At 33.6% G+C, this 27,402-nt stretch overlaps 1 protein-coding gene across 5 annotated transcripts in view; it reads left to right on the top strand.

Moving 5' to 3' along the window:
- The window catches only part of TMTC3 (transmembrane O-mannosyltransferase targeting cadherins 3), a 166,605-nt gene that overhangs the window by 51,115 nt on the left and 88,088 nt on the right, over positions 1-27,402 (top strand). The window contains exons 11-16 of one of the 5 annotated variants that reach the window (XR_009505425.1): positions 4,311-4,414; positions 5,694-5,863; positions 7,581-7,807; positions 10,981-11,787; positions 21,192-21,307; positions 23,649-23,698. Coding sequence is in view for 4 of the 5 variants with exons in the window: in XM_059936639.1 (XP_059792622.1) it covers positions 4,311-4,414; positions 5,694-5,863; positions 7,581-7,807; positions 10,981-11,787; positions 21,192-21,301 (1,418 nt within the window). In the remaining variant the exon portion in view is untranslated. Of the gene's footprint in view, positions 1-4,310; positions 4,415-5,693; positions 5,864-7,580; positions 7,808-10,980; positions 13,101-21,191; positions 21,312-23,648; positions 23,699-27,402 lie in introns of those variants that run through there. The other 4 variants (XM_059936639.1, XM_059936638.1, XM_059936640.1 and 1 more) reach the window with 4 other exon arrangements.

The following is a 27,402-nucleotide window of genomic DNA, read 5'->3' on the forward strand; positions in this document are numbered from 1 at the left end:
GAGCTATATATGAGATTGGTGACTGCAATAAGGAGGGATAGTGGATAATAGAGTTTAATGATCTGAAATTCAGAGATGAGTGATTTTAAGGAATTACAGTGGTCTGGAAGTGGTAAAGATCAAGGAGGACACCTAACTCCAGGCCCAGTGTTGCAAGGGATAAGAAAAAGACCACAGTCACCACTTGGAAAAGCTGTCAGTGTCCCCAAGGCAAAGCCAAATTCCAGTTAGAGAATGTTGTAGAAATATATTACTGATGGTCTAGCTATCTTTACAATTTTACCTCCCCTGGCTCTTCATGTAGTTTAGTTTTTCTTGAAATCTAGGGTACATGTCATGAGCTTCCTCACCTCTTTGCGTTTGTTCGTGTTCTTCCTTGAGCCTGGAATTCCTCCCTTCTCCTTTCCTTCCCATCCACCTTCTACCATACCCTACCGATCTTTTGCAACCCATCTCATATGGCTTCTTTTCTAAACAAAACAAAATAAACCCTCCTATCTTTCCAGTTAGAAGCAAATATTTCTCATCTTCAAGACTCCTTGCAACTTTTGTATCTTTTCTGTGATATTTGTTATTTAAATGTTCGTTTAAAATATTTATTTATTTAAACTATCTATGTATTTAAACTGAGGAGCTTCCTAGGGGCAGCATGAACATCTGATTCATCTTCATAGGCCCTGCATCACCTAGCATAGTCTTACACACAGTCAGTGGTCACTAACTGTGGCAGTTTCAATTCATTGCTTTCTGAAGCCTTTTAGGTTCATTCTGGGAGTTTTTAAAAAGAGAAGCAAAGTCATCTTTATGTCAGACACACAGGGACCTGGAGACTTAGAAGACGATATTTAGGCTCCTTCAGCCCTATCTTTTCCATTTCTAAGTTGGGACAGTAATTTCTATCTCATTGTATTGTTGTCAGGATGAAATGAAATCGTGTTGGTGGGTGGGTGTGATTGTGGATGTTTAGTTTAAAATCATTTTTCCTATCATTGTCAGTTGTCACTTTTGGCTATTTTTAAGATACTTACTTGAACCTGTCTCCTTTAGTTAGTATGACTTACCTACCATACTCTCAAAATTGCTGTCTCTAATAAAAAGTGGGCTAGGAAAACAGGCAAATCATTTTATTACAATTTATTATGAAAAAGTACATAATCTTGGAAAAATTGAATTTGTCATTCAGAGACTTCTTGGCTCATTCTGTGTTTTTCAGCTGTGTTCTTCATAGATAGATTTGACAGCTAAAATGACATGTAGGGAAGGAAATCAAGAGTCTTTTTTGTCCCTGTTAGATATACAGATGGAGATAGAACTATAAGTCTGGAGATAAGGGGAATGGTCAGGACTAGAGATAAAAATTTGAAGTAACAAGCATATAGATGGTATTTAAAACCCTAGAACAGTATTGGATCACAGAGGGTAGAGATTCTTAACATTTAAAGTAGCTTAAAAAAAAAAAAAGACATTCAGTCTGAAGGCTTTTCTTGCTTAGCCAGAATAAAAATATAAACTATACAATGGTCTTTGACCAGGCGACATGAATGTCATGTTAGACAAACAGTTGATTACGGTCTTTTGTTTGTCTTGGTGGTTACAAGTTTTTTGAAAAAAAATCAATTCACAAGATAAAATTTTTGCAAATTGAATTACAGTTTCCATAAACACCTTTATAAGACGAGGGTAGGTTTTTCTCAAGAAACACCAGATTTCTCCAAGGTTTATTTTTGCCTTAAAATCAATGATTTCATTTTTATCTAACTTCAAATCTTTGAAACGAAAATAATCATGCACTTGTAGTTCAACTTTGATGCCATCAAGGTAGAAATGATTTTTAGAGTTTTCAGGAGTTTCCAGACATTTATAAATTTATCTTTTTAAATAAATTGACAAATTTGTGCATAGGAAATAACTGGAAAGCAACACATGTGCCTGGGCCATCAGTGTGACAGTACTTAACTTCACTGTTGGTAGCTGAAGAATTATTAGGCACAGAGTTGCCTGATATTTGCCAGTCCTCGTTTACATTGAATTAAAGACAGACTGCTAGATTCAGGCTACTGTTGGTTTGGATAGGGCACTCATAATAGCAAGATTGTTTTTTGAAATTCTGTAGCTTTTTAGTCATTCAAATGTAATTGATTTTTATATCTTGCCTGCTTTCTTACCTTTTTTTTTTTTCGAATATAGATTTACCTTACCAGTAATGCTGTTTCCTCCTAGAATCTTAAACTTAGTAACTTATTTTAAAAATTGCTTAAAAATTATGTTTCATTTTATTAGCTGGGTTGTGTAGTTTATTTGATGCTAAATGCTATCTAATTGCTATCTTTGTTCTTTGAGAAAGTAAGGGTGCCTTACTCTAGTGTCTTTGGTCTTCACTGATGACAGTATCTCCTTGCCATAGTTCTAAGAACCTGATTAGTAGGTAGTAATTTGCCTTGTCTTTCATCCTAATGGATAACCTCTTTTCTAAGGTTGGTTGGGGCTCCTTTCAGTAACATTTTAAATACTTACCTGACATAATTTCACTTTTATTTACTTAAACTTTCAGTTTGTTCTTTTCTTAGATTAAATTTTTACTGTTTAAATAATTTTTTCAGGTTCTATATACCTAGTTTTTTCTGGGTAACTTTCTGATCTCTATAGTAAATGGTATAGATTTATCTGATGTTTAAAAAAAAAGAGCTTAGATAAACAAGGTCCTATTGTATATAGCACAGGGAACTATATTCGATATCCTGTGATAAACCGTAATGGAAAAGAATAGGAAAAAGAATGTATATATGTATAACTGAGTCACTTTGCTGTACAGCAGTAATTAACACAACACTGTAATTCAACTATACTTCAATAAAAAAAGTTTTTTTAAAAAGAGCTTTATAAGAGCAAAAACTCTATATGCTCTTGGTAATGCAATGTATTTCAACCTTGGCTCTACATCAGAATTGCCTCTGAAACTTTTTAAAAACATTTTTGCAATCCTATTCCTGAAGATTCTATTTTGATCGAGCTGCGTAGGGTAAGGTATCTGAATTTTTCAAAGCTACACAAGTATTCTGAATTGCAGCCAGTATTGGGAAGCCTTTTTTCTTCTTCTTTTCTTCTTTTTTTTTTTTTGGCTTGACTGCCTCCTGAGACCCCATGAGATTCAGCAAAACAAGAAATCAACCTCTTTCCCCCAATCCTGTCCCCTAGTTCTCTAACTAAACCCATATGGCATCTGACAGTTTTTGTGCAGTGCACACAATTGCCAACCTGAAACATAATTTAGCAAGATCTTAGGACTGTTACTCTCCTCCTAGGGGAATGCCTAAAATATATATGCTTGGCCCCTATGTGTCCTGGGAGTTGCAGGCAGAGAACTATTCCACAATTGCAATATCATCATCGGTGTCACAGGCAAGTAGTAATCATAATTTGAAACCTTGTCATGTCTGTTAGAGATTCATGTTGAGTAAAATTTGTCTAATTTAAGATCTCCCTTCTTTCTATCTTTATTCCAAAGCTTTGAAATATTTACTGGGAAGTATATCTTAAAACTAGTGTGCAATGAACCCTCATCTTTTTTATTTAAATTGTATATTTTTCTATCCCTGAATAAATTTGCTGAGGATTCGATATTAAGACAACCTTTTTAAAAGTTTTAATTAAATTATATGGGAATGTATCATCATTTAAGAGATCTGGGCTGCTGCATCTTAAGTAATACTATAGAATCCAGATAACTTGCACTCCAACCACATTCACAAAAATTTTTAAAAACAAAGTCACAAAGTTTTTTTCACAGGCTCTTTGCCCCTATGCCACCATGGATTCATTTTTGTTATTTATAATACTTGAAATAATTCTAGTAATCATGGTGATCCTTTTCACTTGTAAATCCTTTTTGCTTTTAGAGTTGAGCCATACTTTTTGAGTGAATTCCAAACCTGTGTGATTAAGGAAATAGGAGTAAGCCTTAGTATAGGATAGTAAAATATAGTGGGAAAAAAAGATGTAAATTTAATCATTACCTTTATTTCTCCCCTCTCATATCTTAACCCTTCCAGGAGCCATTAAAATAGTTTTTTCATGTCATATGTATATTTTCTGTTCTTATGGTACTTTATTTAATAATTTTCTAGTGTAGCCTTGCTCATAAGTTATAATAAGTTGTGTTAGAAGAGCTTTAAGGAAGAAGCAGGACCTATTGCCTCCTTTTGCATTCTTTTGATTTAGTGTGTTTGTTGCTAGAAACATGTCTTCTTAGTAGTTTACATTGAATACTATTTAGTGTATTTGCCAACAAATGATTTTTTTTTAAATTTTAGATGATATTGGTGCCCACATGAATGTAGGAAGAACTTATAAAAATTTAAATAGAACCAAAGCAGCTGAAGAATCTTATATGACGGCTAAGTCGCTGATGCCTCAAGTAAGTAGTCATAAATTATTTCTATTGTGTCATGTCTGCTAGATGTCCATATTGAATAGAATTATCCAGATGGAAAATCCTTATCTATTCTTCAATTTGTTGATATTAAAAGTAAGTTGTCCAGTGAACCATCTATTACTGTAAGTGTTATAAAAGATTACATTTACTTTTATAGCTCACTTAATTAAAATTTAGTCTGTGAAAACCAAATTATATTATGAATTTTAGATATTTTTGATTACAAGTTATTTATGAGTTAAGTGACTTTAAATGAAAAGAATTTTATTTATGTGCAATAAGCACTAAATTCAGCATTACTCCTATCAAAAAATAAATGAAGAAAACAAAGTGATAAAATGAGTGGATACATCTCTGTTGCTGTCTTGTGCCCATCATTTGCTATAATGTCACAAGTACAAGATTTCTTGGATATCCACAATGCAAAGTCAAAGTTAGAAAATCTGATACTGCCCTTGGCCAGCTAGCTGTGTGTAATCTGCAAAGATAATTTACCCTGGGCTACAGTTTTCTCAATTGTAGTTTATATTAATACTGTATGAATAACAGTAGTAATATTGAAATGATTTGACAGTTTGCTAAATGTTTTAAAAACAGAGTTGGACCACATGATACATTAAGAATTATTTCAGTCCTAAGATCCTGAAGTTAAATTGTGTTCAATAAAGATTTTTATCAGATATAATTTATTATGTTCATTGAGAATTTGGGTTCATATATATTATATATAATAACCTTTACTTAACCCGAATAATCAGTTAATTAGAGAATTTTATTTCCTAACTCCACCAAACAAGTGAGGGTTTAGTATAACTCTGAAGTAAAATTAACTACCCTGTTATCACAACCAGGAAATATTTTGCTGACAACATGAAAGGTGACATGGTGTAACAAATACAGTAGACTGAGAGAAAAGATCCAAGTTCTATTCCTGGTCTGACTCAAACATACCAAGGGACCTTAGCCTCTAGAAGTTCTGATTTCTATGACTTCATAAAATAATACATATATAAAAATCTAACAGTAATCTATTGAGCTGGCATGAATGAAAAAATACAACCTTCATTGCTACTAAACAATAATTATTTTACTTACATTTTGTGGATACTGCAGATTATTTCACATTTTTTATGTATTATTTTAGTATTGCAGTGTATCTTTTTATGTTCTATGTAAATTTTAAATAAAACACTAGGACTGCTTACTTCAGATTTTATTTGGTACTGAAATGTCAAATTATAAAAACACTTTTTTTTAACAGATTATTCCTGGTAAAAAATATGCAGCCAGAATTGCACCTAACCACTTAAATGTTTACATTAATCTGGCCAACCTGATACGAGCAAATGAGTCCCGACTGGAAGAAGCGGATCAGCTGTACCGACAAGCAATAAGCATGAGACCCGACTTCAAGCAGGCTTACATTAGCAGGTGTTGTAGTTCGCTTTAGGCTTTCACTATAGAAGATTAAAGTTGCATCTGCATATACTTTTAAGCTATTTTGACTAATTTGGCTTTTTTTTCTTCTTCTAGTAAATCTTAGTTAGCAACCAAGAGCATAGAAATATAGCCTGTTTTAGACTAACAAATTTAATTGATTTGATTTTAAATTGACAAGGGAGTCCATAACTTATAATAGCAAACTTAGGTTTATTTATACAAAAGGAAGGGTAAGAAAAGCTCCTCTTTAATTTCATTTGCTTCTCATCACCAAATTCATTTTTATTTAAAACAGCTGAAATTTACCTTTTATAATTCTTAATTGTTAGAAAATAAGTTATTTTTACAAGAAGTTATTCTTAATTATTATAGAATAATTAAGAAATCATTGTATAATTAAGAAATCATTATATATAAAATTAATTAAGAAATAATTATATAATATCGAACTCTCAAGAGCTTTCTTAAATTAATACTGAGAATTGACTGGTTATTGTTACTACAAAGAAACTTTTTAGTTGCCAGTAAAAAAATTTTTGCAATACATGTTAGAACTTGATATATTTTCTCATGTAAGTCTTATCATTTGTATTGTACCTGAGGAAAATTTTATGTTAAACTTTGTTTTGCAGCCTACTCCAGAAACCTAATTATAATTTGTCACATTGTTTATATGGGGAAAATGCATTCAGAATTTAAGTTTTTGAAATAAAATCCGTTCATAGCTGGAAGCTGTCTTTGTTCAGGCTTATCTAGTGCTTGCTGAAATTCACTAAGTTTACTGGGGTTGTATCTATAAATAAAACCTGTCATATGTTAATTTATAAAGAATTAATAATCTCTGCATTTAAAAAAATCACATTTTGGACACTTACTCTAGAAATTGGGAATATTAATAGTTTGATTTCATGCCTATGCTAATACTTCAGGAAAGAGTAGTATTATAATAAAAGTAACTCTCATTTCAGTACTTAAACTGATTTGCACATATGTAAAAATGACTTTTGAAAGCTCTGTAACAGAAAATGTAACCATATTAGAATGATTTGTAAAATGATTTTCAAACTGTGATCATTAGTTCCAGATGTGTTCCTCAAAAGTATCTACAGGTGGCGCTATTGCCCTTCAGTCCTACCAGATCGGCTTTTTAAATTCCTTTTTTTTTTTTTTTAACGAATGGTCATTTTATAATACATCGAAGAAAACTAAATAATTTTCAGGGGTAAACAATTTCTAATGTTCTTCTTTTTGTATAGTGAGACATTGCTAACAGATTTGAATACTGGAATTTCCCCATCACTACTGTATTTATATTCCTTCAAATGCTGTTACTTCATCTCCTGACAAATTGATCTCCCACTCTAGTTGCTATCATTTTTCTGATGTAGACTAGTCTGCTGTTTTTCAAGATATATTCAAAGAATATATTTTCTCTGTTCCCCTTTCTTGGATACCTCCCGACATCTTACCCTCTAGCGTCAGGCATGCTTTTTCCTTCTTTAATAATATTTGAAAACATATCAAGCCAGATTTGCTAAACTAATGTGTTCAGGTTTAAGGACATTTTCAGTTATTTTTAAAAGAAAATTTTAAGAACCTAAGTTAAAAGGAAAGCTGTGAATATGTGGAAAAGCTTAAAACTTGTGAAAAATAGTATGTATAGACTGACATGGTTACGTAAGTGAAGCTGTGTTTGATTTTTCCACAGAGGAGAATTGCTTTTAAAAATGAATAAACCTGTCAAAGCAAAAGAAGCATATCTTAAAGCACTAGAGCTGGACAAAAACAATGCAGATCTTTGGTACAACTTGGCGATTGTTCATATTGAACTTAAAGAACCAAACGAAGCCCTAAAAAACTTTAATCATGCTTTAGAACTAAATCCAAAGCATAAGCTAGCATTATTCAATTCTGCTATATTAATGCAAGAATCAGGTACGTTTTTTCAAAATATTTCTATATTTAAACGTATTCTAGTTTGAAATATAATAAAACCTAATGTTACCCGCAGCAAACACTTTATGAATGGATGGTTTATATCAAAACTGCGTAAATAATTTATAGGAATATTTAGAATACTTGAAGTAAACTTTTCAAGTAATAACCTTAACATATATGACAATACTAATTGTTAGTTCTTCTGGTATATGTTAAAACTGATTTTTCAGACAATCTATTAAGCAATGCCATATTTATCTATTTTGTCATTTTATTCATGGAAATATATCTTATGTATAAATATACTATTCAAATCATCTGAATTTGTAAAAATTTTTGGGTAATTATTTCTAGGGAGCCAAGAGCATTATATGTTTTAGACAAAATAGTATTCTATTTTCTCTTGATTTATAAGTCCAAATACTTCTGATATCATTTTGTATCCAGTTTTCTGTTTTCTGAGATGTTATTATAATTTCCTGTATTTTCTATAAATTTAGCAAAACTAAATTATTCATCACAATAAATCAGGATCTTTGATACATTTTAGTACTGCTTCAGAAGGCAATATATATAATTTATAATCGTAATTTTTATGTTTGGAAAAATCTATTAATTGTTAGATACTTTTATAAAACTTTTGCAAAAAATGTAAGAATCATAAAATCATATTTTATAGCTAAAGAGGGCCTTTGAGTTTGTTTTTGCCAGTCATCTGTTTTGTAGATTAGAGAGTGAGGACCAAACAGATGTAATAACTACCCTAACTTTATATGGCTAGGTTAGTAACTAGTCCAAGACAAGAACTTAAGCCTTAAAATTTCACATTTTCTTTATTTATCATATTGTCACATAAAAGAATAGAGGAAGATCTTTATGCCTGTTATTCAAAAAAGCTAAGTTTAGGAAACTAATGTTTTTGTAAAGTTAGCTAACCTTAGTAATCATGAAAGGTGACCATTGTCTGACACAAGACTGCACCCTGGGGTGTGTAGTTTTAGAAATTGAATTTCGTTGTATTTATTTGCAATAGAAATTATCTCAATAAATATTTGTTTCCTAAAACCTGATTTATATTTATAAGCTTTATATATAATGGTGTATTTTTACCTTTGAAAAGTCCTAAAAAATTTTAAATAACATACAAAAAATATCTGATTTAATAAGATTAGAACATTTTGTTTATCCAGTCATAGTTACTATTTGCTAAGCATTTTTTATATATCTCATGTAATTATTAGAAAATTCAGTAGGTTAACCCAGACAAGTTAATAATTTGTTTAGTGCATAAAGTCATAACATTAACAGAATCAAGATTGAACTATGTTTTTGTTGGCAAATCCCATGCCTCTTCCTCTTAATTCTCTATTCTTCGTCTACTCCCAGTTAGAATCTAAACTATCAGGCGATATTTCATCCCTTTTAGTTTGTTTTTGTTTGTTTGTTTGTTTTCGTTTTGGTTTTTTTTAAATTTTATTTATTTATTTTTTATATAGGAGGTTCTTATTAGTTATCTATTTTATACATATTAGTGTATACATGTCAATCCCAATCTCCCAATTCATCCCACCACCACCACCCCCCAATGTGCCCCCCTTGGTGTCCATACGTTTGTTCTCTACATCTCTGTCTCTATTTCTGCCTTGCAAACCAGTTCATCTGTACCATTTTTCTATATTCCACATATATGCGTTAATATACGATATTTGTTTTTCTCTTTCTGACTTACTTCACTCTGTATGACAGTCTCTAGGTCCATCCACATCTCTACAAATGACCCAATTTCATTCCTTTTTATGGCTGAGTAATATTCCATTGTATATATGTACCACATCTTCTTTATTCATTTGCCTATCGATGGACATTTAGGTTGCTTCCATGACCTGGCTATTGTAAATAGTGCTGCAGTGAACATTGGGGCACATGTGTCTTTTTGAATTATGGTTTTCTCTGGGTAAATGCCCAGTAGTGGGATTGCTGGGTCACATGGTAATTCTATTTTTAGTTTTTTAAGGAACCTCCATACTGTTCTCCATAGTGGCTGTATCAGTTTACATTCCCACCAACAGTGCAAGAGGGTTCCCTTTTCTGTACACCCTCTCCAGCATTTGTTGTTTGTAGATTTTCTGATGATGCCCATCCTAACCAGTGTGAGGTGATAGCTCATTGTAGTTTTGATTTGCGTTTCTCTAATAATTAGTGATGTTGAGCAGCTTTTCATGTGCCTCTCAGCCATCTGTTTGTCTTCTTTGGAGAGGTGTCTATTTAGATTTTCTGCCCATTTTTTGATTGGGTTGTTTGGTTTTTTTAATATTGAGCTGCATGAGCTGTTTATATATTTTGGAGATTAATCCTTTGTCTGTTGATTCATTTGCAAAAATTTTCTCCCATTCTGAGGGTTGTCTTTTCATTTTGTTTATAGTTTCCTTTGCTGTGCAAAAGCTTTGAAGTTTCATTAGGTCCCATTTGTTTATTTCTGGTTTTGTGTCCATTACTCTAGGAGGTGGGTCAAAAAAGATCTTGCTGTGATTTCTGTCAAAGAGTGTTCTTCCTATGTTTTCCTCTAAGAGTTTTATCGTGTCCGGTTTTACATTTAGGTCTCTAATCCATTTTGAGTTTATTTTTGTGTATGGTGTTAGGGAGTGTTCTAATTTCATTCTTTTACGTGTAGCTGTCCAGTTTTCCAGCACCACTTATTGAAGAGACTGTCTTTTCACCATTGTATATCCTTGCCTCCTTGTCATAGATTAGTTGACCATATATGTGTGGGTTTATCTCTTGGCTTTCTATCCTGTTCCACTGATCTATATTTCTGTTTTTGTGACAGTACCATATTGTCTTGATTACTGTAGCTTTGTATAGTCTGAAGTCAGGGAGGCTGATTCCTCCAGCTCCGTTTTTTTCCCTCAAGATTGCTTTGGCTCTCCTTTTAGTTTTTGAGGCACTTTTGCTGCTTTAAAGGAAACGAAATGAGCTACCATTTCAGTGCTCATACACGTCTTTCCTATGAAAACTTTGAGATTTTTTCTTTCTGTTTTTTAATTTAGGTACGGCAGTTAATTGTTTTGATGCTGTCTTTTTGTAATCTAGATAAATACTTGCAAGTGGCTTTGTTCCTCAGAATTATTCATTTGCTCATAATATAATTTTTTTTCTTTTTAAATTCTTAGGTGAGGTTAAACTCAGACCTGAAGCTAGAAAACGACTTCTAAGCTATGTAAATGAGGAGCCACTAGATGCTAATGGTTATTTCAATCTAGGAATGCTTGCCATGGATGACAAAAAGGACACTGAAGCAGAGATGTGGATGAAGAAAGCCATAAAATTACAAGCCGATTTCAGAAGTGCTCTGTTTAATCTGGCTCTCTTGTATTCCCAGACTGCAAAGGAATTAATGGCTTTGCCAATCTTGGAAGAGTTACTCAGATACCATCCTGATCATATCAAAGGTCTCATTTTAAAAGGAGACATTCTGATGAATCAAAAGAAAGATATACTTGGAGCAAAAAAATGTTTTGAAAAGATTTTGGAGATGGATCCAAGCAATGTGCAAGGAAAACACAATCTTTGTGTTGTTTATTTTGAAGAGAAGGACTTATTAAAAGCTGAAAGATGCCTGGTTGAAACATTGGCATTAGCACCACATGAAGAATATATTCAACGCCATTTGAGTATAGTCAGGGATAAAATTTCTTCATCTAGTTTTGTAGAACAGCCAGTATTCCCAGCTGGTAAGACTTCAGGTATAGAAGGAGACAAAATTCCAACTGAAAATGAAAAAGAAATCAAAAGTAAACCCAGACCCACACAGATAATAAAAACAAGTGATAATAAAAGTCAGTTGAAATCCAACAAACAGTTAGGAAAAAATACAGACAAAGAAACACCCCACAAAACAACAAAAGAAATCAAAGAAATTGAGAAGAAAAGAGTTGCTGCTTTAAAAAGACTAGAAGAGATTGAACGTATTTTAAATGGTGAATAGCATTACCCTTTATCACGTGACAGTGGTTTCAAAGAACTTCAGTCTATATCATGTGATTACTTATACTGAGAGCTTTGAAAATTAGCAAGGATACTAGCAGTCTATCATAAGCTGCCTCTACATAGGATCAAAATAAGATTTTCATTAAAGACCCTTTCATTACCCCAGGGTATGTATTATATATGACAGTAGTTTTTAGAGTTTTGGTGACTATAGCAGAAATTACAGGTGGCAAATTTGTATCTTTTCTCATAGAAGGAAGATTCTTTCAGCAGAATAATATTGATTACCCTCAGTTAAAAACAATCTGAGGCCTGAATGGTAATCCCATGGGGGCAAATCCAACATGTGCTGGTTTATTCTGTGAATTCATATTTATTAGCTAACTTCATTTTTCCTTTAACTATTGGAATTTGACTATGGATTTGAAAACATTTATTGAACATTCTTTTTCTTCAGTAACCTTCTATTTCTAAGGGACTTTGCACTACAAAAGAATACTGGCTGGCTTTCTTTATGTTGTATTCTTTTTTTGATTTTTACAAGGAACGCCAGATTAAACATTTTAAAATAAGTCATATGACATGTTAGCTTAAGAATGTATTTTCATAACTGTGTGCCTGTCCTTAACTTCACTCTAAATGGCAATTTTTAATCAGGTAAAGTTTTAAATACATATACGCACACACATTTCTGATGGTGCTCATATATACTGTATTTTCATTTTTTTACGTACTGAGGGTTTCACAGCATGAACCACATAATCATGACTCTTTGACTTTTATTTCCCAAACTATTCCTGTTTATTAGGGTCGTAGTCATATTGAGAAGTCCCAGTAACTATAACTTGATTAAACTTTTGAGCTAAAACATAGTAAGTTTCTCTTTCATCTTAGTGTTATCTTTCTAGTGTTACTTGAATTTTAATTTTGTTTCCAAAAACATACCTTAATTATTCTTAGATGCCTTAGATACCTAAATTGAGTCCTGTTTAACTGAAGGCAAAACAATGTGACAAAGTTTATTTTTAAACACTAAGTTCTTGATATCTTATGGTGTATATTTTTATTAAATATTTATTTTGACTGCTGAGCTTCCACAAAAAATTTAACGCTGTTTTAAGTCCATCAAGTATGGAAAATAAATTGCTATTGCATTTTTCTATACATGCATATATTATGGTTTAACCAAAATTTCATCATTTTTGGCCTGTTGTCCAGCTAGAAAAAAGATAATTAGCCTAGTATATGATTAATAAATTAGTCAGTTGGTTTTAGCAAATTTAAACCTGAAAAATGTTAGTTTGAAGAGTAGATACAAATCAAATTTATTAAATCTGACTTTTTTCATGAGTTAAAATGCGTTTTATAATACCTAATAAAGTTGGCTTTAATTTAAAATGTTAAATCTCAAGCTATCATCTTGGGATAGTAACTAATTTCTAATTATGTAGCATTTCAAAAACTGTATTTCTGTTCCTTTGAGATAATTAATTTCTAATTATGTTTCAAAAACCATATTCCTGTAACTTTTTTCTTAAAAGGATGTTTTATAAATAGGTCATAAGAAACATGGTCTGCATTAAAGACCTACTCTTACTAGGTTCTCTGAGGCGCTGTCATAGATTATTTTTTAGGCAATATAAAGCAAGCACTGACACCACTGGTAGTACATTTTTGATTCACTAAAGCAATACCTGATTTCAGTTTTTAAATTATAGCTTTGTGACTCCAGATATAAGGTGGAGAATACCTCATATACCATGACTTGAAACATGAAATTGTTATTGTTACATTCTCTACATATATCTTGAGAAGAAGTTTGAGTTTGATCTATTCTGTTATAATATCAAGTGAGGATATTTCAAAAAAGTAGAAGGAAATCTTTTATGACAGCAGACCATAATAAAAGCTTTGAGTAATAATTTAGTAAAATTATGTAACTATTCAAAAGATAAAAGATATATTAATATCCAATGATTTTTATAGTAAAAAGAATTTTCTCCACATTAGCACTTAGAACAGTGCCTATAATGTGGGAAGTGCTCATATTTTGAATAATTTATTTAAATCAAATTCACCCTGAGTAATCAATAACTTTTCCAAATCAGTGTGTCTCAACCCTCATTTCATATTAGAATCATCTAGACCCCACCCTACAACAATTAAATCTGAATTTCTTATGGGTAGAGCCATGCTTCAGTTTTTCCAAAGGCTCTCAGAGTGATTCTAATTTGTAGTCAGGGTTAGGGACCACTGCTCTAAATTCCTTCAAGAAAATCCTCTTATCTCTCCCGTGTTAACTTTTAAATTAGTGATATAATCCAATTAATTTTGATGTTTTAACTTCCATTAAGGAATATGCCCTTCTGATACCTAGTATTTATTCCATGTTAAGTTCCATCAAGCTTGCTTATGTGTGAGGTGATTATTTCTTCTTTTTAAATTCATAATATAAATTTTATTCAAGCTGTTCAGGTGAAAAAGGCAATGGGTAGTTTTTCCTTTGAAACTGCCATTTGGGGGAAATGGAGGGTAGGGGCATTTTAGCCCAATTCACTAACCTGTGTTTCACAGTTGTGAGCATCTGTAAGTTTGAAAAAGAAAGCTTATCATAGGTTTATGTACTAATAAGGGGATGTAGTTTTAGTTCTTGCTGTTTTACAAAAGAATCTACTCCCTCGGAGTTCTAGGAAAGCTTTGACAATCCCCAAGGGACAATTATGCTACTCCTTCACTCCTTCTCAGAAGGAAGAATTAACTTTTTCTCATACTGCTCCTATATGTGTGTCCTTACTAACATTCAGAATTGGGAATTTTATCTTATAATAATTATTCCAGTAAGTAATTTTATGAAGTTGATGACTTGGAGGATAAAGCAAATATGTTTGCAATTTTGTCTTTACTTTTATGTAGATGTTTGGTATGTGAATTACTCAGTTCTATTAAAACCTCATGCCTTTCATCTAATTTGAGCTCTCAACTTCATGTTACAGAATGCTTCTTTAAGGATGCTTTAATGAAAAATATTATGAAAATATATAGATTTGTATGTCAGTTTATACTTCAGAAATCCATATATTTGTCATATTTATTTTTTTAAAAACCTAATTGTCTGCATGACTAAATCGTATTTAAAATGAAAACTCAGATATATCTGGTACCTTTGCCTAGAGTTTTATCTTTTGGAAGATGTCAGCCATCCATGTTAAGTTTTCATAAAATAGTTGATAATTGTATGCATTTTACATTACTGTGGTGTCTGTGTGTACCATATTTCTAAATATTCAGTATTAAATTGATAATTTTTAAAACCTTATCCTGAATTGCCTTTTAGTGTTAAAATGAAAAATATAATAGCATATCAAGAAATTTCTGCCCCCACAAAGAAAGAAGAGCTGGCGGGTAATTTTATAAGCAATGACCTGAGAAAGATACATGTTAACTTAGTTCCTAACAGTGATACATTTCCAACCCAGAGTGACAGAAACTCAGTTAAGAAAATGAGACAAACTCAAATGTGAAATTTTATATACGTACACAGTTGGAAGTCAGTGTAGTGAAATAATTAGGAGTTTAAGTTATGAATCTACCTGGATTCACATACTGGTACCACCCTTGCTAGTATAACTTAGGGGAAGTTGCTTAACCTATATGTCCTCAGTTTCCCCATCTGCAGGTTGGGGAAAATACTTTCCTCATAAAGTTATTAAAAGGGGATATATATATATATATATATATATGTAACATGTATGTAACATATTTATGTGTATGTCTTATAATGGATATATATATCTCTTATAACAAATTGGCAAGTATCTTTTTCTTTTAAAAATTTATTTTTATACAGCATGTTCTTATTATCTATTTTATACATATTAGTGTATATATGTCAATCCCAATTGCCCAATTCATCCCACCGCCACCACCCCCCATCCCCGCTTTCCCCCCTTGGTGTCCATACGTTTGTTCTCTGCATCTGTGTCTCAACTTCTGCCCTGCAAACCGGCTCATCTGTACCATTTTTCTAGGTTCCACATATATGCGTTAATATACGATATTTGTTTTTCTCTTTCTGACTTACTTCACTCTGTATAACAGTCTCTAGATCCATCCACATCTCTACAAATGACCCAATTCCGTTCCTTTTTATGGCTGAGTAATAGTCCATTGTATCTATGTACCACATCTTCTTTTTTTGGCAAGTATCTTTATAAATAGTGCATGCTCAGCCATGCATGCTGTAAATAGCCTTTACCAAAAGTTTTGACCACAACCATAATTAACGTCACTCAGTGAATTGTGATTTTTTTTAAGCCATGAAAATTATTTGATGTGATTGGCTTAATTGTTTTTATGTGTCTCCAAGAATGAAACAGTTTTAACAGCTGTAACCAGTGGTACTGATGGATCCATCCAATGTTGTCTTTATTATATTTGATTGTAGTTTGATAGTATTGCATTGTCAGACTAGAAAAGCTAAAGAAACAAAATATTTTTAGGTTTGCTGAAGACTGGCCTTATTTATGGACAGCTTTCCAACAAGCAATTATTAACTTTTATCAGGTATCAACGTCTGTTTCAGGAACATGACAGTATGTTTACATGTCAAGTTTTGTTTAATTCTATGACATTTCTAAATTGGTCTGTTTAAATAAATTCAGCAAATGGAAATATGTTATATATTTATATTAAATATATTAATAGATTTAAATTGCTTAGGACAGTTCTTGGCACATAGTAAATAATAGATGTTAGTTATTAATGTAATTGCAAGATTTGGGCTTGTATTTGATGTTTATTATTTGATTTATATACGTGTTAGCAGAAGTAATGTCAATGATGGTCATGATAGCAAACAAATTATTAGAAATATAGTATGAATGCTTGTTCCATAGGCATCAGGTACATAAATAAGCTAAAATAATATATATTTATTAAGTATTAAGTGTATAAATTTATTTAATAAATTAAATTATCAAAATGCACAAATAACTCAAACTAAGACCTTAAAATTGTACTACCTCACTGTTGCTCTTCACTGCCATTAGGAGGTAGCATAAGATGAGATATTAACACCTAAAAGTCTCTGAAGACTTGATACTTTTCTTGATGAATTCTGTGACTATAGTAATGGATAGCATATTTCCCACTAAGTAGCATATATATTCTGTAAGAACCTGTTACCTTCATGTTTCTGCCTTGAGCAGAATACCCCTTACCAAACCATTCTACTTTGCCCTTTCTTAAAGACTTACATGGTTAAAACTCAGTCTTCTTTACTCCTTCTTTCCCCTGTGGCTTTAGTTTCTGATATTAGGAGCATATTCTGATTAAATTAATCCTTACTAAAGTATGGGTGATGGGTGGCCATCTCAGCAGTTAATTCAAGTGAACCTCTTGCTTTGTAAAGTTGCAGGCAGTGTAGTAGGATCTATTTGAGGAATATGGAGTTTCTCCCCCATTCTTCCTAAGAATTGAGGGAGAATTCTGCATAGAATTGAAAGAGGCCACAAAAAAGATCTGTAACCACAGCAAGGCCACTCCTGACCAGAGTCCTGTTTTTGATGGGCTCTGGCAGGTGACTGCCCCTTGGAAGTGGAATCAGCGTAACTGGGCTGTCAGCAGAATTGCACCTACACCTAATAGCGATATCTGTAAAATTAATTCCTGGGCAGTAGATATAGTGTGTACATTTAAAATGGTCCCTTTGTATGACACCATTTCCTTAGGTGGATCTACAGTGTCATTTGCAGGCTTTTTCTCTGCTTATACCTTAAAATCTAGTGTTCTCTCTTCCCCCTCTTCTTGGAGCAGTGGTTTTTAGCTATATGTGATTCCAAATGTCCAGCCCAGATTTTCTCTATGCCCCCGACCTATGAGTCCAGTGGTCTACTGAACATCACATCCACAGGCATTCATTCCTCCCATCCTCTCTTCCAAATCTCATGCCTACTGGATAATAAGTTTACTCTAAGAAAGAAAATATATCCAGCTTAAAGCAGGGAAGGGAGGTAGAGTCCAAAGGGACATGAGATCTTGATAATGGTATAGTATCTACTCAAATACTCAAAACATAAAGTTTAAGACACCAATAGGGTAAATAAACATGATTATGGGACTTAGGTTAAAAATAGATACTACAATTATACACAAAAAATTTATGGCTTGTAATCCATCAGAAGAAAATTCACTCTATCCAATGAAATGTAGTAATGAAGACAGGGCTAATAAATAGAAAGTGCAGTACAAAAGACGGTGTTAAACTAAAGGGCTAATGTAGCAGTAATTAAAGTGAATGTAAATGGGTTAAACCTAACAAAATAGGGTTTTTTTAAATATTTTAATTATATTTAATTAAATTATACATATATATTACATTGAATTATAAATACAAGGTCCAACAATAAAACTATGACAAGAAGTCTACCAGTAAATATGAACTAAAACAAGCTGGGGTAGCAATTTTAATACACAACAAAATAGAATTGAAGGCCAAACAGGAAAAAAAAATGCATAAGGGAAAATGAGTGGTGTATACTGGTAAAAGGAACAATAGAACAACAAGATATGTCCATCACGAATGTACATGTCTTCTAACATTACAATCTAAAAATAAACCAAGCAACAACAAACAACAGTACAGGGAAATAGATAAATTGTAACTGGATATGTTAAAACCCTCTGAGAAACTAATGGATGCAGCAGAGAAAAAAATAAGCAGATATATGCCTAAATAATAAGTTTGAACTACTAAATTTATGTAGAATTACTTGACACGTGGAGAATACACATTATTTCCTAGCACATATGGAATATTTACAGGAGTAGATTATGTATCAGGCCACAAAGGAAACCTTAATGAATTCCAAAAGATGAGATGATGTTCTTTGACCATAATGCAAATGTTCATAGCAGTTTTATTCATAGTAACACAAAACTGGAAACAAGCCAAATGCTCGTCAGCAGGTAAATGGGAAAATAAGTTGTAATATATTCCAACAATGAATATGTTTCAGCAATTACAAAAAAAACACCTGACATATGCAACTATATAGATGAATCTCTGAGCAGATGAAGCCATACACAAGAGTACATTATATACAATTGCATTTGTATGAAATCCCATAACAGTTACAACTAATCTATAGCGGATGTCTAAAACTACAGGGTTGGGGCCAGGGGAACTTTTTAAGAGTATGTAAATATCCATGACCTAGTATTCCCACTCTGAGTTGCATAGACAAAAGAAATACATATAATGTGCACTAAAAGACAGATACAAGAATATTCTTAGGATTATTAGGGCCACAACAAACAACCAAAATACTCATGAAAAGTGGAATATTTAAGTTGTATAATTTAAGTTTTGACACAAATTAACACACCTGTGAAAAAATCGCCACAATTATGATAGTGAATTTATTTATCACCACTCAAAATTTCCTCATGCCCTTTGAAACCTTTTCAGTTCCATCCCTGCCTTCTAGCCCTGTCCCTAAACTACTGATCTGCTTTCTGTCTCTATAGATTAGTTTACCTTCTCTACAATTTTATAAAATGGAATCATACATTTTGTCTGACTTCTTTCACCATTTCTACAAATGGCCATTTGGGAATTTAGTCCTCATTCACTATTAGTCCACGTGTTTCTGGAGGTGTGGAAGCCAGAGCATATGACTCAGACCTAAGTCATTCAGCGCTTGGTATTGACCCATCTACTGTGATTCATTTGGAAATGGGAACTTGACCAAACCAAAACGAATGGAATTACCCATGATTTTGCTAACATTTTATTGACTTAAAATGAGAGAGAATGTAGGTTTATATTTGTGGCAGCCATCTTCCCACCGTAAAGAGAGGTCCTATTAAGAATGGAGTCAGGACAGAGTTAGGCAGATCATTGAGGTAGGAAATTGGGTCACAGAGATATTGTTGGAGACCTGGTCCAACTGCATCTGAAAAGACAATAAAGATAACCAAAGTGGAAGCAACTTGAGCTATATCTGAGTGGTTGTGTGAACTTTTGAACAGGGACTAGACCTTATATGTAGCCTGGCCAAGCTCATGAAGTCACGTGAAGGGCAGTGTGGGCCACTCAATCCAAGTCTTGGAAGGTAGCAGTTGTAAGTGTAAGACAACTGGTTAAACTGACTGTCTTGTGCTGAATAAGGAAACAGGGTGAGAGACCTGGTTTTGAAAAATTCAACTTATTAGAGCCTTTAGGAAGGTCAAACAAGAATGAGAACGTTTTAAAGTGGATCTGTTCTCTCTGCAAGCGGATCAGAGAATATTATTTTAGTATAACGATCCTTTCTACCTGCAGTCTGAAGTCTGAGACAGCTGCTACTACAGTAGCCAGATTGGCAAGGGTTAGCAAGCCAGAGTCTCTGCCCCAAACTAACATTGACTCAAGCAAAAGCAGAGGTGGGAGACCTAGCAAGAATGGTAGATGAGGAAATTGTAACCTAGTATCTCAGGTCCCTTTCACATTCTTCCATTTAAGCAAACGTTGCCCGAGGCAGGGACAAATTACTCCTATTGAGAAGATGCAGTCCAGAGGTACAAATAGTAAGGAAAAGGACATTCAGCTCAGGGCTAAAGAGATTGGCCGTGCGTTGTGGCTGTATTAGGTTCCTGGGGCTGCTGTAACAACATACATAAGCTTGGATGGTTAAAACAACAGAAATGTATTGTCTCACAGTTCCAGAGACTAGAAGTTTGAAATCAAGGTGTTGGCAAGGTTGATTCCTCTGGAAGCACTGAGAGAAAATCTGTTTCATAACTTCCTCCTAGCTTCTGACAGTTGTTGGCAATCGTTTAGAAGACAGGAAATCCAAGGGTGATTTCCAGATTTAAAGATTGACTCTTCTTGATATCTCTTTGTTTACTATCCCTTGATATAGAGTGAATGGAAATATATTAAAAGTATATCAAGAGTTTAAATAAATTTTAGAGAAATTAGAGAAATCCCAAGCCTTACAAACAAGAGGCTAGGGTTGCTCAAACCTTAAAATAATCCTCAGGCTCCAGAACCTGAAGTTAAAGTACACTGATAAAGAATTACAAGAGGCATCTCAGATGTGGTCATGGAAAACAATCGTGTTAACTCAATAGATTGGATTGTCAAAGCAGACTCATAAAATCATAGATCTTACTTTACACCAAACTTTATATCAAAAGATATAAGCAAACACCAAGTATAGGTAAGAATCCATAAATTTCAGGTTTGCCTACAATAAGAAAAATAGATGGGTCAGAAATATCCTACTAAAACATTTTGTAGATAGGGAATCCCTGTGTGCAAGGGGATCTGGTGGAAGTCATTCTTTCCTGTTGTTTCCACTAGGGAAGAAGTGGTTTATTGACCTGTGATTAACCATTTTCTCCTCAACAGTGGAAGAAAGATCCTTCCAGAGAGCAGATCTAGAACAGCCAGACTCGTTGACAAAGGAACTGCATTTCACTACTAGACTGAGGGGTCCTTGCCTTATACTTCACATATGATACAATGTAAGTTATATACCAGAAACTGCTTTGTGTTGTTTCCCTTGCCCAATGGCAGCCTAGGAAAAAAAGTGTGTTTTAGATGTTTGGGGATTCATTAAACTTACTATTTAGCATTAGTTTTCTAGGCCAAGAGGAGTTAGAGAGAAGTCTGGCTGAGAGGACTGTGCACCAAACAGATATTTTGGGCTTTGAGCTGTATCTGTAAATGAACAGGACTTTAGGTGTTATTGCTTTGGGAAGGTAGAGGAGAGTGTGTTTTCATTGGGACATAGTATAGGTTTACTACGGAGGCAGAGATATTTTTGAAGGTGATTGAATGGGAAGATGGGGTAGACAAATGAATGGATATTTCCTTGGTTGTGTTTGTTTGCTATTCAACAATTCACCCTGTTTCTAGTACTGCCATTTGGAGATTCATTCAGGGATGCGCTATTAGAGGGAAGAAAGTGATCCACACTGAAAGAAATAAGTGTATTTCATCCCCTGGACTATAGCCATTTGTAACCATGAGTTCAGGAATTTGTATGTGACAGAATTAGTAAGATGCTGGAACTTCCCAAAATCTCTTCCTCTTTTCCATTGGATTTGACTGAGAGACAATCTAAGTCTGGAGTTAGAGCAGCCACCTCCAAAGAGAAGACATGGAATCTGGCAGTAAAGGAGCACGATGAATGAACAGAATCGAACAGAAAGAATCTGGGTCCAGGTGACATCATTTGGTCCCCAGTCAAGATGCAGTAGAACCCAAAAACTGGATTTTTTAGATACGTGAAGCAATTATTCTCCTTTTGTTCTTAAACTCCTTGGATTGGATATCCTGTTATATGAAATTAAATAAAACCCACTGATATAGTTTTTTAAACATTTAAATACATTTCAATCCTTTGTAATCCAAGAAAAACTTTTTTCAAAGCAACATGTTTTTCTGGAGTCAAGTCTGACATTAATCAAAGACAGATTGGAACTGATAAAATTGCTCAACAGGAGGGAATATAGGGATTATTTTTCACATTTTCTGGGTTTTGTATCCTCTTTTAAAAATCTGCAAAAAAATAAGTCTGATTAATATGCCTTTAAAAGTCCTACATGATCCTCCTCCTGGCTTAATCTCCTGTCTCTCTCCACTTCACCCATTTCACTCCATCTCTACCACCTTCTTGCTGAGCTCCCACCCCAGAGCCTTTGCACTTCCCATTCTCTCTACCTAGAAACACTTCTTCCATGTATCCACATGGGTTCCAAAAGTCATTTAGATTTCTTCTCAAACAAAACTGAACACCAAAAACAATGAAAAATTGAAGAATGCATAAGTGTAAAGACCTATAAAAGAGGTAACAATTGATTATAAGCCAGACCATAATAAATGGAAAACTAAGTTCTTGAAAGAGAATTATTAAAAATGAAAAATGGAAATTAATTACCATGGAGGCCAAGTCTTCAAAGTCCACAGTTTAGGACACTGCCTTCCTAGAATGTATGTTCCTAGGATCAGAATATACAAGGGTAACTGTGGGAGGTTGTGGAGATTTCAGGGACTGGAGTAAACATATTATGATTCTATAAAATATGTTCTTTTAATAATTCTCTCCTCTGCATAGTGCTTTCTTCTTTTTGTTGTGTTTTCTTTTGATCGTTATTCCTTTGTCCTTAGTTATCTTCCTTCCAAGTTAGCTTATATATGGGTTCACATCTAGGAACACTCCTGAGAAGAAGGTCTTTGAAAATCTTGAATAGCCAAAGATGACTGAGGTGTAGCTCAGAGGATAGGGTCTGTGAGGTAGACAACATTTTACTTGCTACTTTTAGGCATAGCTGGAATGATGAGACATAGAAATGTAGGCCCAAGTTTCCATGCAGTGGCAAGTAGGAAAGGAGCAAGTAGTCCCTACTCATGCCTTTAAGCAGAAAAAGGCAAAAAAGCCCTTGAGGCTTATACATAGTTTAGAGCTAGGACTTGGGTGGACAGCAGAGGTAGTTATTAAAGTTCTGAAAGCATGCAGACACATTTTTTTTTAATTAATTTATTTATTTATGGCTGTGTTGGGTCTTCGTTTCTGTGCGAGGGCTTTCTCTAGCTGCGGCAAGTGGGGACCACTCTTCATCGCGGTGCGCGGGCCTCTCACTATCGCGGCCTCTCTTGTTGCGGAGCACAGGCTCCAGACGCGCAGGCTCAGTAATTGTGGCTCACGGGCTTAGTTGCTCCGCAGCATGTGGGATCTTCCCAGACCAGGGCTCAAACCCGTGTCCCCTGCATTGGCAGGCAGATTCTCAACCACTGAGCCACCAGGGAAGCCCATGCAGACACATTTTGAAGATAGATTTTTTTGTTTTGTTTTGTGGTCAGCACTGCTCCTGGCTGGTATGGATGGGATCAGGGATGAACAGGAGCCAGAGGTAATTTTCCTTTTTTTTTTTTTTTAATTTATTTTATTGAAGTATAGTTGATTTACAATGTTGTATTAATTTCTACTGTACAGCGAAGTGATTCAGTTATACTTACATATACATTCTTTTTCATATTCTTTTTCATTATGGTTTATCACAGGATAGTGAATAATTCCCTGTGCTATACAGTAGGACCTTATTGTTTATCTATTTTACATATAGTAGTTTGTATCTGCTAATCCCAAACTCCTAATTTATCCCCCACCCCCCGTCCCTGCTTTCCCCTTTGGTAACCATAAGTTTGTTTTCTATGTCTGTGAGTCTGTTTCTGTTTTGTAAATAAGTTCCTTTGTATTATTTTTTTAGATTCCACATGTCAGTGATTTCATATGGTATTTGTCTTTCTCTGTCTGACTTACTTCACTTAGTATGATAATCTCTAGGTCCATCCATGTTGCTGCAAATGGCATTATTTAATTCTTTTTTATGGCTGAGTGATATTCCATTGTTTATATGTGCCACTCCTTCTTTATCCATTCATCTGTCAATGGACATTTAGGTTGTTTCCATGTCTTGGCTGTTGTGAATCAGAGATAATTTTTAAATGACTCAGCAAGAGGAAACTCAGGCACCTTTGTGGTGGCTTGAGTACTTTTCAAATTAAATATTTGGTGAAAACAGAGAAGTTGAGTCAATCAAGCCACAGTTATTGAATAGAGGGACACTGAGTCCCTTATCTTTAGATCCTATTGCATTTCCCAGTCTCAGAAGATCTAGAACAGAGGTTGACTGTGCTGTTGTTAACATTAAGAACAGTGCTACTAGTATTTCTTTGTATTCTCATAAACCCCTTCATTGAAGGTACATTAGTGATTGTGCATGTGACTTTAAGTAGCCTGACCGATACAAGTACTCAAAATCCACTTAGTAATAAACAATTTGTAATGGGCCATAGGTCCTTTAAGTTCATATGCTTCAGAAACCTAGGTGATTAGATGGAATTTAAATAATTCTATTTTTTCTATCTATAATACCTATATTTATTATTCAGAAAGTTGTTTGCTAAATATATTTAAATTAAGAAAGTATTTATTTAGGTAATAATAATTATTATTTATTGACAGAAACTATTCTAGGAGTCTAAGTACATTTCTCATTTGATCCTCACATCTAAATAGATCAGATTATAATTTCTATTTTTAAAATGATAGAATTGAGGCTTGGAGAGGTTAAGGAAAATATCCAAGGAAACAGCTAATGGAAAACTCAGGACTTGAACTCAGATATATCTGACTTTGAAATTTGTTCATTCCACTAGGCTGTTCTCCCTCAATTACATGTTCCCAGTTTATTGCTGAGCACTTGTTTTTTAAACAAATGTTTATTTGCATAATAATAGGTGTCATATATTGAACACCAACTACATGCTAGGTATTGTGTTAAAAAACTAATATTCTTGTCAGGTTTACTTCATAATGTAAAAACAGACATTTAATGAAGAATTAATTGCAATAATATCTAAAAGAGTACATATATTTAAACAATTGATCTCAAAAGGTTCATGCTATGGGAGGCATGAGAAAATAGAGCCTAACTCAGAAAGAGTAGAAGCAAGTAGTCTACAGTCACTCTTTCATGTGCCCATTGGGTGGAATGATAGGTAGAATGGCATATATTATTTACATTATTTATCTCTCTCTCTTCAAGAATGCAAGTTAATTCAAGTAATTTCCATGTAACTAGAATGAAATTTCAGTGTACTGCAAACATGCAACAGAAGTATTAAGTTTATTTCTTTTGCCCTCAAGAGTCACTTTTTAGCACAATGCCCACAGTACTCTTATATGATGGAGTGGGAACAGTTCTTTGTACACTATGTCATTTAGTCCTCAGGACATGTCTATTAGGTAAGTAGGTATTAGTTCCATTTTACAGGTGGAGGACACACAAGGTTCAGAGAACTGGCACTTGCCCAAATGTGCAACCATACAATGAACTGTTTTTATAAAAGTAGGTTAAATATGAGTAAATAAGTGTGTGGATCAGCTGAGTGTCTTCTCCAGTTAGTTATGAGTTCCCTGCTATAGTGATTGCGGTAGGCTGAATAATGGCCCCCAAAAGATGTCCATGTCCTTATCCCTGTAATGTGTAAAGATGTCACTTTATATGGCCAAGAGGGCGTTTATAGATGTGATTAAATTAAGGATCTTTAGATGGAAGATTAGCCTAGTTTATCTGGGTGGATCCAATATAATCACAAGGGTCCTTATGAGAGGGAGACAGGAAGGTCAGAAGCTGAAAAGGGATTAACAATGGAAGCAGAGGTGGTTGTGATATGCTTTGAAATGGAGGAAGGGACCATGAGCCAAGAAATGCCAGCAGCCTTTAGAAACTGGAACAGGCAAGGAAACGGATCCTTCCCAGAAACCTCCAGAAGGAAGATAGCCTTAGAAACACCTCGATTTTAGACCTTTGACCTCCAGATCTGTGAAAGAATACATTTGTTTTAAACCACTATGTTTGTGGTAATTTGTTACAGCAGCAGTAGGAAACTTACAGTGATTTTATCTTATACACCATGGGAATGGATAGAACCGGAGTTCAAAATCAAGATCTGTTCCTTTCCAAGAGTCCATTCCTTTTCAAACGTGATGCATTTTCCCTGCTTATGTTTGTCCCTCTTGGGCAGTACAGTGTAAATATTGACAAATCCAAATGTTCAATTCCTCTTTTCAAAAATCTATCAGCAAACAAACACATCTGCTTTATGTTGTATGTCAAGTGGCATAATTAAAGTGTTTTTTTAAAAATCGAACATGATTTATTCAAGAAGAGGACTGAATTCCAATCTTGTAAGATATACTCAAGAGTATTGTCATAAGAATATAAAAAAACTTATCCTTTGATACTGTAATCAATAAATTCAATGTTAAAATGGATGAAATGAGCCATCAGTAGATATAAACTAGATTTAATGATATGTTGCTAAAGATATGTTGCTATTGAACAAAGTTGTCTTCAGAACCAAATAAAAAGTAAAGGGTATCTTAAAAACTTTTATCTTGATAAATAGGTCAGATCCTCAGAAAGATATGACTGTAAGCTAATTGATCAGGGACCAGTGCTGATTTGCCCAACCATATATTGATACCTTCAGATCCTAGCTGTTAGAGACAAGTAAAAGGCATTCAACAAGTATTTTTGAGTGGTTGAATAAAATTGCTCTATTAGATGTTTAAAAGTACTTAATACTACAAAATAATCAAACTATGATATTGATGCAAAAATAGATACACTAATCAGTGAAGAAGATAAAAAATCAAAAACCATACTCTAATATAAAAGTAACAATGCTATGAACTACTGATGCTTACTGTGAGCCAAGCACTGTGCTAAGTGCTTTAAATGCATTATCTAATTTAATACAATAAGCTATTGCTATTTTGCTATTTTCATCTTTCCCTCTCAAGGAAGCTAAGATTTGAAGAGGTCAAAGTGATAAAAATAGGTTTTCTGTGATGCCAAAACCTATGTGTTCATTTACTCTGTGAAACTAACTTTAATTATCTAAAATGTGATAAAGTTGGCATTTAAGTTTCATAAGGAAAACTAATTTTTAAATATATGATATTGGGATGACTGTTTAAAACCCTTTGTCACGTCATTTATCAAAATTAATTTCAGATGTAATAAAATCACGAAGTTAAAAACAA

Source organism: Balaenoptera ricei, chromosome 10, assembly GCF_028023285.1.
Source record: "Balaenoptera ricei isolate mBalRic1 chromosome 10, mBalRic1.hap2, whole genome shotgun sequence".
Classification (NCBI taxonomy): Eukaryota; Metazoa; Chordata; class Mammalia; order Artiodactyla; family Balaenopteridae; genus Balaenoptera; species Balaenoptera ricei.